Source organism: Nylanderia fulva, unplaced genomic scaffold (genome assembly GCF_048542155.1).
Source record: "Nylanderia fulva isolate GAGA-0341 unplaced genomic scaffold, ASM4854215v1 Scaffold17, whole genome shotgun sequence".
NCBI lineage: Eukaryota > Metazoa > Arthropoda > Insecta > Hymenoptera > Formicidae > Nylanderia > Nylanderia fulva.
The window spans coordinates 1,490,001-1,504,652 of record NW_028189945.1 but is presented as its reverse complement, the minus strand read 5'-3'; the positions used below and the strand labels follow the sequence as shown (position 1 = coordinate 1,504,652).

At 24.9% G+C, this 14,652-nt stretch overlaps 2 protein-coding genes across 2 annotated transcripts in view; both read left to right on the top strand.

The window, feature by feature from the left end:
- Window positions 1-3,141: 3,141 nt before the first annotated feature.
- On the top strand, window positions 3,142-5,762 carry LOC114938317 (uncharacterized). Its single transcript, XM_029312211.2, has 7 exons — window positions 3,142-3,366; window positions 3,924-4,056; window positions 4,200-4,289; window positions 4,433-4,522; window positions 4,665-4,754; window positions 4,963-5,049; window positions 5,460-5,762. The coding sequence occupies exons 1-7, from the start codon at window positions 3,167-3,169 to the stop codon at window positions 5,475-5,477; spliced, it is 708 nt and encodes a 235-aa protein (XP_029168044.2). The 5' UTR covers window positions 3,142-3,166; the 3' UTR covers window positions 5,478-5,762.
- A 7,021-nt stretch (window positions 5,763-12,783) lies between these two features.
- LOC114938318 (uncharacterized) overlaps window positions 12,784-14,652 on the top strand; it is a 5,906-nt gene continuing 4,037 nt past the window's right edge. Inside the window, exon 1 of the mRNA XM_029312212.2 lies at window positions 12,784-12,865. The gene's annotated coding sequence lies outside the window, so the exon portion shown is untranslated. The remainder of the gene's footprint in view (window positions 12,866-14,652) is intronic.

Below are 14,652 nucleotides of genomic sequence, written 5' to 3'. Positions count from 1 at the left end.
TAATTTCTAACATTAATTTCACAATGTTTATGTATTTACATTTGTATCGCTATTTGTATTTATATTGACGAATGTTTTCTATACATATAATAAACTCTCGCTCTATATACAATATATGTGTATAATTTTATATAAAAAGATATATATATATTAAAGAAACATGACACAATGATTCTTGTTGTTACTTCTAAAACTCAATATAAAATAATATTGCAAAAATAATTATTGATTAGTCATATAAGTAATTACATCAATTAAATGTGATTAAAATTTATCAATTCTAAGAATGTCGCGTGAATTTTAGAACTTATTTTTTGTGAAGTAGACATTTTTAATATTTATCTCGTAATAGTTACAACATTTATGTACTATAAAAATTACAGAAGTTTTAAAGAAGATGTAATAATTCTTAACTGTTATGTTACTAATTCTAATTTTTGTCTAGTTTATTAATGTGGTTTATTTCTGCGATTGGCTTCTAATTCCTTATTTAAAATTTTATATTTATATATATATATATATATATATATATATATATAAGAGAAATATATTCATATCAAACATTTTTTCGTTCTATTATTTTTTCTCTGTAGTATGTATGTTTTGCATCTCGACATTTTATGAATTTTTTTTCACTTAAGTTTTAAAGATTAAAAAAGTTTAAGAATTTATACATATATTTTAAGTTTTATTTATTCTCTTATTAATTATCTTTAAATGGAAACTTATTCATAAATAATTTGTTCATATTTTTTAGAAGTCAGACGCGCGTTCGTTATTATCTGTTATTATCGCTGTATGTGTAACAAAAAAGAGACATTATGTGATATTTACAATCTGGTAAAATAAACTTATCAAATTATAATATAATAAAATTATTAGTACTTCACAAATACATTGCTTCATGAGGCAAACTTTTCTATGGTTCCTTTTTCTTGAAATTTGTTTGTCATAAATTTTCGTACAATAAAAAGATTAGTAATAGTATAATTAAAGATTTACTGTGATTTTTAATATCGTTAAATTTAAAAACAAAGAAGATAATATAACAAAGCCAATTATATTAGTACAAAAATAATGGAAAATAAGTATCTTATATTTGGTAATTAATAAATTATTAGCTTTTGTATCCATTCCATCAAGTTTTTTAGCAAAATTTAGATTGAGTTAAAATAAACAGCATTACTAAAATTTAAAAAATAAAAGTATCGAAAATAATGTAAATAAATACATAGGATATATAATGACCCATGAAAGTTACAGGTATATAAATAATTTCGTGCGAATAAGTCAGTAAGAATCAGGCAGATCAACATTTTATAAATAACTATTGTCGTGCTATCATCGCTGTACGTGTAACGAACCAAGAGACAACCATTTACGATTTGGTAAAATAAACTTATCAAATTATAATATACCTAATCAAATTATAAGTAATTTTCAAGTACATTGTTTCATGAGATAAACTTTTCTTCAGTGTTTTTTTCTTACAATTTATAATGTTTGTTAATTTTTGGTACGATAAAATGATTAGTAATATAATTACAAATTTATGGTGATTTTTAATATCATTAAATTTATGCCCAAAGGCAAGCTAACATCGACATTATCGTCTCATTTACATAATAATTATTAGATATTATTAAAGTTTACGATATTTTTATACAATTTTATGCTACATATTCTTTTTATTTTATCTTAATTAGTTGTCAAACACATATATATCAAGATCGAGAAAGACACAAGATACCATTATCATATTAATTTGTCATTTAAATTATAATGTTTCTAAGAGAGTACTAGACATTTAATCGTACTTCTTAATTGTTATAATTTATAGCAAGAGTTTCAAACAAAAAATAACGGCCATATGTCAAAAATAAATAAGAATAATTATCAAAAAGTTATGATGTCAACTTTGTTTAGATATTGTAGTTGCTAACATCGATATAACAATAAGTAATATAAATATCTTGTCCTTCACATTTTTTACTGACATTTATAAGGAGGACATAAATTATATTGATTCTCTAATTGTCATAAATATATATATTTCTCTGAATTGTAATAATTATTATATCTGTATTTTAATCGAAAATTTATTATGAAAATGACAATAATACACAATATTAATTACTTACTATTCAATAAAACTTACGAAAAGAGATCATCTCATCGATATATCTGCTTTGATTTTCACATACATATATTATAAAAACATGTTCGCAAATTTTACTACATTAAAACTTGCATATTGTTCTTTTTTCCTGACTGTTCTTGATCTATATTTCTGCTCTTGTATATTTTATTATTTTTATTGTTATTTCTATGCTAAGCATACATTTGTTAAAATCTGAGCTATCAGACAAGTACATATATAAATATAAAATATACATTAATATAAATGAAATTTTTTGCTTTTTGTTGCAGACGCTTAATATATATAGCATGAAAATATTTATAACAAAAACCGAATAGAAAAGATTGGATAAAATAAGTCACAATCTCGAATATTACTTAAGTTTAAGGAGAAAAATTTCAAACACCCACGTCCACGATGCATATATTTAGGTTAATGCGAATCTTAAAACGAATTTTATGTTATTGGTTACCAATTTTTGTAGTTCTTTTTGTTGTTTTTATTTCAAGCATATCAGGTAAAATAAATCAAAATAATTTTGCTATAATACATATACATATATACACATAATATTAATTTTACTAATATCAATGTATTTAATTTGGATCAATACATTTAAATTAAATATAAAATTTGGAAGTTTTTGTATGCTTCCTCTTCCAATTCTATCGATAAGTAAACATTAAAAAAAGAATTATATTATATTATGTTAAAATTAAAAAATTATACATATACAATAATATTTCATACATACATATATATGTATATATATATATATATATATATATATATATATATATATATCTATATGTGTGTTTACAATATGTGTATCATTTGAATTTATAGAATATATAATACATATTTAAAATATTACACACAATACAAATCTTTTACTAATTATATGTCAATATATAATTGTATATAGTTTTATTACAATGCAACAAATTAGTAATCTTTTATCTACTTATGTATTGGATTGTTAATAATTATGTTTTAGTTTTATTAGAAGCAAGTAATGAAACGAATATGATATTCAATATAGAAAATGACAATCAGACTTCTAATAAGTCAAATGATGATATAGAAGATACAAGTAAAAAAGATGAATCACACGATTCCAATAACAAGTTGCAAGTTGTCTTGATTATTACATTTAGTTTACTGATTGTAATACTCTTCATATTAAGCTGCATATACATATATTACCCACATCTCTTTGGCCGTCGGTAAATTGATTTCTTTCAACTTTTAAATTACTTATAATATATATATATATACAGGGTGTCCCATAATTTGCGAATCACCGAGAATGGGCAATAGAGCGTGTTAAACCGAATAGAAAATTCCGTATATTTTTCGATATTCGCAATAATTATGAGTCATTTATTAAAATATTCTAAACGAATAAGCCGGTAGAAAGCTTATTGATCGGGCAAGCGTCATGCCAGCGAGCGGCGACCAATGTAGAGTGGCGCCGAAATAAAAGTAAGATTATACTTTTGATAATAAGCGGTATATAACAAATAAGTCATCCGACATGCACACCCAGTCCGGCCTACCGCTTTCTACCCGCTCATTCGTTTAGATATTTTAGTTAATAACTCAATAATTATTGCGAATATCGCAAAATGATACAGGATTTTCCTATTCAGTTTAACACGCTCTATCTAACCATGAAAGGTAATTCGCGAATTATGGGACACGCTGTGTATATATATATAGGACAAATATTATACATTTATACATTTGTCCCATTGGGATTTTTACTAATAATAAGTGAAAGTCCTAGAGTAATGGATGCCCCGCAAAGAGTAATGAATGCCCTGAATAGAATAATGAATGTCCTGCCTGCACATGCCGTGCCGCTTGCAAACGGAAGAGTTGTTATACCTGCAAATGATGTGCAACAGCAACAGGTAAGTAAAATACAAACTGTAAAATATACACAGTGTCTGTTTCAACTTGATGCAGTTGCATTTGTTCTGAAATGAAATATGTTAAAAACAAGCCTAACATGAGGATACATTCGTCTTATATCTAAACACACAAAATGTTTCAGAATAGAGTAATGAATGTCCAGCCTGCACATGCCGTGCCGCTTGCAAACGGAAGAGTTGTTATACCTGCAAATGATGTGCAACAGCAACAGGTAAGTAAAACACAAACAGTAAAGTATACACAGTGTCTGTTTGAAATTGGTGCAGTTGCATTTGTTCTGAAATGAAATATGTTAAAAACAAGCCTAACATGAGGATACAATCGTCTTATATCTAAACACACAAAATGTTTCAGAATAGAGTAATGAATGTCCAGCCTGCACATGCCGTGCCGCTTGCAAATGGAAGAGTTGTTATACCTGCAAATGATGTGCAACAGCAACAGGTAAGTAAAATACAAACAGTAAAGTATACACAGTGTCTGTTTCAACTTGGTGCAGTTGCATTTGTTCTGAAATGAAATATGTTAAAAACAAGCATAACATAAGGATACAATCGTCTTATATCTAAACACACAAATGTTTCAGAATAGAGTAATGAATGTCCAGCCTGCACATGCCGTGCTGCTTGCAAACGGAAGAGTTGTTATACCTGCAAATGATGTGCAACAGCAACAGGTAAGTAAAACACAAACAGTAAAGTATACACAGTAGTCTGTTTCAACTAAATGCAGTTGCATTTGTTCTAAAATGAAATGTGTTAAAAACAAGCATAACATGAGGATACATCCTCATATAGATCGACAGAGTCGTCTTATATCTAAACACACAACAATTATATAGATCGACAGAGTCGTCTTATATCTAAACACACAAAATGTTTCAGAATAGAGTAATGAATGTCCAGCCACTTGCCGTGCCGCTTGCAAACGGAAGAGTTGTTATACCTGCAAATGATGTGCAACAGCAACAGGTAAGTAAAATACAAACAGTAAAGTATACACAGTGTCTGTTTCAACTTGGTGCACTTGCATTTGTTCTGAAATGAAATATGTTATAAACAAGCATAACATGAGGATACAATCGTCTTATATCTAAACACACAAAATGTTTCAGAATTAAATGAGCAAACGAAAAAAACATATTTCAAATATCGTAAAAACAAAAAAAAATTAAATTAACATAAATTAAAAAACAACCGTTTTGTTATAAACTAAACGTGTTGTGAATACGTTCGTTTTTGAACACATAATGATTGTTTTCACTTTTATAATGAGTTATATAATACAATATACGTTTTTAAACTTATTTATTATTAATGTTAGCTTATTAATTGTACACAAGAATACAAGTTATATGTAAATAATATCTCAAATTTTACAGCCTCCAGTAGAGAACTAATTACATATACGTATGTTAACATTGGTGTTTTGCTGTTAATTGTAAGATTTACTTATATATAATATTGATAAAGTTTCATAAGTATATTATTAAGCCCGAATCTCAATTTTGTTCTGATGCATACGCGGCTACACAAGTAATTTTTAAGTTAGAGTTAGAAAATATTTTAATAATTGTATAATGGAAAATTTCGATCAGAAAAGCATACAAGTAATTTATTTACATTTAATTCTTAAAAACTTGAAAGCCGTATTAACAATTATAAATTTAATAATTAAACATATACACGCACATATACTTATAAAAAATTTGTAAATAATTTAAATTAGAATGTAAGTGTAAATAGGGAAAATCAATTTCCATAAATAATATACTGACATCTCTATATAAAAAATATTTTATATTAATCTTTAGCAATAAAATTATTTTATTATTTTACTCTACTAAATTTGATCAAAGCTTTTGACAATAGTAACATAGTAATAGAAATAGGTAAAAGAAACCAGAGCTGTAATACAAATGCGGAAAGATTGATTAATTAACAAATTTATTTTAAACAAATAAAATATATATAAATATACAATTTGGTTATTTCGGCGTGAGATATAAGAAGAATTTTAATCGTCTTGACCACTGATTTTGAATTTTTTAATGATTTTGTACTTCTTGAAATTTATTGTTTTATATTTTATCTGACTAATTGTAATTATTTTAATTATTTTATCTCACACTGAAAAAAACTTGAAAGACCAAATTGTCCGTTCATATATGATTTATTTGTTTGAAATAAATTTTTAGTCAATAAATCTTTTTATGCGTCTAATTACATGCTGCTTCCTTTCTTTCTATTTTATTGCCAATATTATTTTATTCTATTAAAAATTTAAAAATAAATGATAATCATTAATAGTAAGTATTAGAAATAAAAACATAAAGAAATAATCATATGCGATTTTACTTTTCTGTCTAAAGACCAAAATATTTTATATCAAACATAACAATTTTTTTACAAATTAACGGTAATAAAACATTTTCTTGAAAATGTTATTATAATTATTTTAATAATTACATTAGAAAAACATAGTTATATTCATTTTGATATAAGGATTCAAATTTGTGTTATAAATCAACAAAGTGGTGTCGAATAACGCGTAATTTAAACTTGCACGCACCTGCGTTTATGTACTTACAAATTATAACTTTTGTTATCACTTCTCAATATTATAGTGAGTTATTTTAGTTCTTACTGATCAATTAATTTCAGTTTTTTCTAAATGTATATATTTTTGTATATTATAGCAATTACTGATATTTAGAAAAGGATTATATCGAACAGATTTGAAAAATTATTATTTCAATTATTTTACATTAATATTTTTATATAAAAATAGTATAAGATAATTTAATATTATACAAAAAAATGAAAATTATCTATATGTTGAATTAAAATATTAATTAATTCGTTAATTAGTAGTTTAAAGTTAAGTAAATTAATTTATCTTTCAATATGTTTTCTAAAATTTGTAAATACAAATTTGGAGAGATTATGTAATTTTAATAAATGAAAAATATGTTACGCAAATTTAATATTTAAAAAAATTAAGATAAATTTTTGCTAAAAATGTGATAATTTACTAATTTTTTTATTTATTATATTATTTTTCAATATTATTATTACAGTTACTCTAGTCAATATTAAAACATTGGAAAAAACATTTATAAAACATTTATAAAATAATTTTCATTTTTATGAACGAATTAAATTATATTTCTTAATTTATTTTTCTAATTTATATTTATCATTAAACATAAATGATATAATACATAAACTACAAAGTGGTATTAATAATTAAAAAATGACTCAATTTTTTATTAAATAATTTATGTACATAATATCTGATATATTACTTTTACACTATAAAAGACATTAAAATTGACAACAATATTAATAATTCAAATAATAATATTAACAATATTAACATCATCCGTAAATATCAGCAAATTGCTTTAATATATAAAATGTAATATCATACATATAGCAAATAACTGAGAAGAGATATTGTATACAAAAAAAATGATTATAATTGCAACATTTTCACGTAAAAGATTTTTGATTAAAGTTTTAAAATTTGAGTATAATTAGAGTATTGTGTTGAAGTATATTTTATCATATACAATCGAAAGACCTAAAAATTTTCTATTTGTAAAAAAATCATATAATTAAATTATATTTATATATAATTAAATTATATACATATAATTAAATTAAATTAATATACATGATTATTGTTAGTGAATTAAAAAATTAATATCATTGAAGAAAGAGATATGTGCGCACGCATATTTTTAAATTTTAATCTTTGGGATTAATAAAATTGTGCAATTTTTATATTTCACAAATATTTTGTGTTATTTTAATAATTCAAGAAAATATATAAGTAAATTGCTATGAAAACGTAGTAATTTATGTGTTTTTATTTATTATAACACAATTATATTGTAATATTATAATTACACAATTTTATTTTACTTGAAATGAAAACTTTGGGGAAGACATTAAAATGTTCATTTTTTCAACATAATAAAAGAAATATAAATTCTTTAAAATACAGATTCCATAGTTTCTAATAAAGTCTACAAACGATAAAGAGTTTATATATATTATCAATAAAATATTTGTCTTGTTATTAATTATTTTGTGAACAATCATAAAACTTTCAATTAAATGATTAACTGTTATTGTTATCAAGAGATTGCTATGATAAATCGAAATACTACACGAAAATGATTGTATAATAATGTAAAAAATAAGAAATCTTGTATCTTCGAAAAGCATTGCATATTACTTCGACATTTTTACATCAAGCGACTTATTCTTATTCTCTTCAATTATCAAAATAAGAATAATAAAAATATTGCACGCTTTTATTACACTTATATATTTAGTGGTAATATAATAATAATAGTATATATATAAAAATGCATGGTTTGTACAAGTACGTGTACCTTGATTTTGCATATTGTATATATTGATGTATTGATTAATATACACATTATGTATATGTATATATGAACATGTGTGTATATTCAAATTATGACATTTTTTATATATAACATTGTTTTTATAATTATTAATTTCTACATTAATTTCACAATGTTATGTATTTACATTTGTATCGCTATTTGTATTTATATTGACGAATGTATTCTATACATATAATAAACTCTCGCTCTATATAATATATGTGTATAATTTAATATAAAAATATATATATATATTAAAGGAACATGGCACAATGATTCTTGTTTTTTTCTTTAAAACTCAATATAAAATAGTATTGCAAAAATAATTATTGATTAGTTATATAAGTAATTACATTAATTAAATGTGATTAAATTTTATCAATCTTAAGAATGTCGCGTGAATTTTAAAACTTATTTTTTGCGAAGTAGACTTTTTTAATATTTATCTCGTAATATTTACAACATATACGTATTATAAAAATTAAAAAAGTTTTAAATAACACTGCGATTAAACATTATTTATAATTTATATGTAATCACGGATGTTTTACAACCGTTGTAGAAATTTAGCACTAGTAACACCAATTTATCACTTATTTCGAGTACTTAAATTACTGCAATGATATCATTATTTTAAGTACTCGAAATAAGTGATTAATTGGCGTTACTAGTAATAAATTTCTTCAAGAGAAGTTATCTATATTATAAATCTTATATTAATTTGTGATACACTTTATTTTAACATTATTAGCATATATAATAGCAATATCCATATATCATATGTCATATTTTTTTGTAAATTTATAAATTTAAATTTATATATATCATATTATGCTTTTGTTTTTTTTTATTACAAAGTTTTTTAATGCGTAAAATTGTATCTCTTTCTAAAAAAGGCATGTTAACTGTGTGAATTCAATTTGTATCGAAGTTTTGAACCCTTTTTTCGCAACGCTGATTGGTTGTCTCGAAGTTTGATTTTCTTTAAATTCCATTTTTGAAAATATTACGACATTAAAATTACGAGTGCAATTATACTGAATTTAGAACTGATTAAAGTAACGAGTTTAATCTCATCTTAAGTTTACTCTTGTCAATTTATAAATTAAGAAAACAGTTGAATTTTGTAACATAATATTTCGTACAATGTGCATAGGCTTTTAGTCGCACTTGGAGTTGTATTATAATATATCCTCGTGTATTAATTTATTTGTATGCCGTCCTTGTATCAACCGTAAGATTTCAATAAAACCCATGAGCAATATTAAGTTTAAACGATTAAGTTGCAATTATAATAATATTAAAAATGTGCAAACTCACACACACAGCCGAAAATGTAAAATGCGAAAACGTTGGCCTTTATTTTATTTTACAACATAGATTCTTCTATGTAAAAAAAATAGAGAGAAAGAGAAAAAATTGTAATTCTTTCTCGAAACGCTGCTCATAACACTCATACACTCATTCACTCTTTTTACGAACACTTTCGCAAATAATAGTTACATTTACATGATCACTTTGTCGCCTTGATCGAGCGATCCCTCAATCCGTGTAAAATCGCGATTAAGCGACCAAGCTAAGTGATACCTATAATAAACATGCAGGGCGCGTTTTTTGTAGAAACTATAAATATATATATACATATACATAGACAATAATTATACCCACGGTTGAAGGATACATATGATGACAACGCGTTCATTTGGAGATAAAAAAAATATATATAATTTCCGAAGCGAGATATTTTCCTCCGCGATTAACGGAGCAAATAGAAGTAGGTTTCTGCGAGTGTGAATCTCTCACCCCGTAGATGTGGAATTATAATATTAATAGAACTCTCGTGTTAAAACGACAACACTCATTGCGTGTGTGCAATCCTCAAAGAGGCTGCCGAAATCTCTTCTATTTGCATCACATATATGTACATGTATTAGCACGATCATTTCTCTTTAATAAGAATCGTTGATTTTTTCTCTCTAATTAACACGTATAATATGCTTTGTTATATCCGGAGATCGAAATTGTTTTTTGAGTTTCTATTTCAGTACAATTTTTGCAATTATACCAATTGTAAATTATTTCAAGTCTTTATGTAAAAAAGAAATTCTACTCGAATCTCAAAAATAATATTTTTATATATAGGATGTAAAAAAATTGCTCAAGCTTAAGTTAATCATGTTAAATGCGATTTTGTTTAAAAAACGTGTGTTATAAATTTTTTAGTTACGTTAGATGAAGTGAACAAATGCGAACATTTTTTAGAGTGTGTATGCATTTCGATTGTTAATTATTTTTGTGATTGTGCGTATGTTTATACATTTGCGCACGAAGAGACAGGCGTGAATAGCGAGAAATGATCATTTACAATTGTTACGTCATCTCATCGTCTTCATGAAGGAAATGGAACACTGCAATTTGTATATGCAATTGTATATTCGAGCGCGTGCAAGAATATTGTTAACTTGTCCGAAACATCTTGCGTACAATCAGTGCCGCGTTTATAAAATTTACGCCCAGGGGCTTGTGATCTTCAAGCGTTCCAATCAAGCCTCCTTCTCTCAATGAATAAACAATAAATAATTAACTTTTTGAATATTAAAAAAAAATGAAACACATTTAAGAACAAGAAAATAATTATATTAATTAAAAATGAAAAATTTTTTTATAATGTCACTTTACGGCTTTTTTTTCCGAAAATATTTTTATTACATCATCGAAGTTGAGTTTGGCTAAAATTCTGATTCAATATTTAAAATAGAGAGATTGTTTAATTTTTCTTGGCTTAATGTTGACCTAAAAGCATTCTTTACTCTCTTCAATGCTGAAAATGATCGTTTGCCGCTACTGTTCGTTAAAGCTAAACAAAGATATATCCTTATTACCACTTCGATGTTTGGGAAAGTAGCTTGAATTTTATTTTCACGTATTAACTTTAAATATGATACTGAAAGTGAAATATTGGAAGAAAATTCTTTATTTTGGATAAAGTATCTAAATTGAATGATTTCTTCAGTAAACTCGTCCTCCAAATCGCAATTATATATTTCCACTAGATTTTTTGCGGAAACATTAAACGCGAGAATTTCAAAAAAGCAGCAAAAAAAATTCTCGTTTTTGTTTTAGCGGTAAATTATATGTGATTGTATTTTAATTATTCACATTTAAGGTTCTTATTAAAATTTCTCATTAAATTTTTTAGTTGATTATTATTAAATCTTGAATTAGATTTCTTTTGCCGAAAATCGAAATTAATTTTACTCGCGGAAAATTTTGCGAAGGAATAATAATGACATAACATTATTCAACATCGTATATTATTATTTTAAATTATTATTTTATGTGTTCTATATTTATCTTATTGCAAGATGTAATAATTCTTAACTATTATGTTACTAATTTTAATTTTTGTTTAGTTTATTAATGTGGTTAATTTCTGCGAATGGCTTCTAATTCCTTATTTAAAATTTTATATTTTATATATATATATATATATATATATATATATATATAAAAGAAATTTATTCATATTAAACATTTTTTTGTTCTATTATTTTTTATTTGCAATAAAATATGTATGTTTTGCATCCCGACATTTTATGAATTTTTCTCACATAAGTTTTAAAGATTAAAAAAGTTTAAGAATTTATACATATATTTTAAATTTTATTCATCCTCTCATTAATTGTCCTTAAAAGTCATCGACACTTATTTATAAATAACTTGTTCATATTTTTTAGAAGCCATACGCGTGTTCGTTATTATCTTTTATCATCGCTGTATGTGTAACAAAAAAAAGACATCATTTGATTTACAATCTGGTAAAATAAACTTATCAAATTATAATATAATAAAATTATTAGTACTTCACAAATACATTGCTTCATGAAGCAAACTTTTCTTTGGTGCCTTTTTTTTGAAATTTGTTTGTTATAAATGTTGGTACAATAAAAAGATTAGTAATAGTATAATTAAAGATTTACTGTGATTTTTAATATCGTTAAATTTAAAAACAAGAATATAATATAACAAAGCCAATTATATTAGTACAAAAATAATGGAAAATAAGTATCTTAATTTTGGTAATTAATAAATTATTAGCTTTTGTATCCATTCCATCAAGTTTTTTAGCACAACTTAGATTAAGTAAAAAAAAGAGCAGTACAAAAATTTAAAAAATAAAAGTATCGAAAATAATGTAAATAAATATATAGGATATATAATGACCCATGAAAGTTACAGGTAGATAAATAATTTCGTGCGAATAAGTCAGTAAGAATCAGGCAGATCAACATTTTATAAATAACTATTGTCGTGCTATCATCGCTGTACGTGTAACGAACCAAGAGACAACCATTTACGATCTGGTAAAATAAACTTATCACAAATTATAATATACCTAATCAAATTATAAGTAATTTTTAAGTACATTGTTTCATGAGATAAACTTTTCTGCAGTGTTTTTTTCTTGCAATTTATAATGTTTGTTAATTTTTGGTACGATAAAATGATTAGTAATATAATTACAAATTTATGGTGATTTTTAATATCATTAAATTTATGCCCAAAGGCAAGCTAACATCGACATTATCGTCTCATTTACATAATAATTATTAGATATTATTAAAGTTTACGATATTTTTATACAATTTTATGCTACATATTCTTTTTATTTTATTTTAATTAGTTGTCGAACCACATATATATGAAGATCGAGAAAGACACAAGATACCATTATCATATCAATTTGTCATTTAAAATTATAATGTTTCTAAAAGTACTAGACATTTAATCGTACTTCTTAATTGTTATAATTTAGCAAAAGTTTCAAGAGAAAAGTAACGGCCACATGTCGAAAATAAATAAGAATAATTATCAAAAAGTTATGATGTCAACTTTGTTTAGATTTTGTAGTTGCTAACATCGATCTAACAATAAGTAATATAAATATCTTGTTCTTCACATTTTTTATTGACATTTATAAGGACATAAATTATATTGATCCTCTAATTGTCATAAATAACAATATTTCTCTGAATTTTAATAATTATATTATCTGTATTTTAATAGAAAATTTATTATGAAAATGACAATAATACACAAAATTAATTACTTATTATTCAATAAAACTTACGAAAAGATTTCATCTCATCGATATATCTGCTTTGATTTTCACATACATATATTATAAAAACATGTTCGTAAATTTTACTACATTAAAAATTGCATATTGTTCTTTTTTCCTGGCTGTTCTTGATCTATATTTCTGCTCTTGTATATTTCCGTTCTTGTATATTTTATTATTTTTATTGTTATTTCTATGCTAAGCATACATTTGTTAAAATCTGAGCTATCAGACAAGTACATATATAAATACTAGCTTTTCGGACCGCGCTTCGCGCGGTCCTCATATAGTCTATATTAAATCCGTTTTAACACAAAAAATTAATTCTTTTTTTGTATTACCGCGAACTACTTCCACATTTGTTGTTCGACTTTCACGAAATTTATACCAAAATAAATGTTTAAATTTTTTTGTGGATGACTACTATGTTATCTATTTCTTTCTCCCAGATATTTTATTTTCTTTTTTTAAGACACGCTTTCTCTCTCTCTCACTCTAAAACACACGCGCTCCTTCTCTCTCTCTTTAAGACACATGCTCTCTCTCTCCTTATCTCTCTCCCTCCCTCTTTCTTTAAGACACACGCTCTCTCTCTCTCTCTTTCTCTCTCTCTCTCTCTCTCTCTCTCTCTCTCTCTCTGTATATGTGTGTGGGGTTTTTTAAGTTTACGCTTCCACCCACGCATCTACCCACACAATCGCATATTTATGAACGGATTTTTTAAAAAATTGGTACCAAAATGTTGCAAATTTTTGGCGACGATGTGGTTTTTTCAAGTGTTACACCTCCACCCACGCATCCACCCACACGCATGCGCATTTATGGACCAATTTTCACGAAATTAGTACCAAAATGTTGCAAATTTTTCTGAGAAAGCTGCTGTGTGGTTTTTTTAAGTTTTATCCCACCCACGCATGCACTCACGCATTCACACATTTATTCACATACTTTTTTGAAATTTGTAGTTAAATTTTGTTGGAGATGGCTACTATGATTTTAACAAATTTTTATCATCCTATTCATCCACCC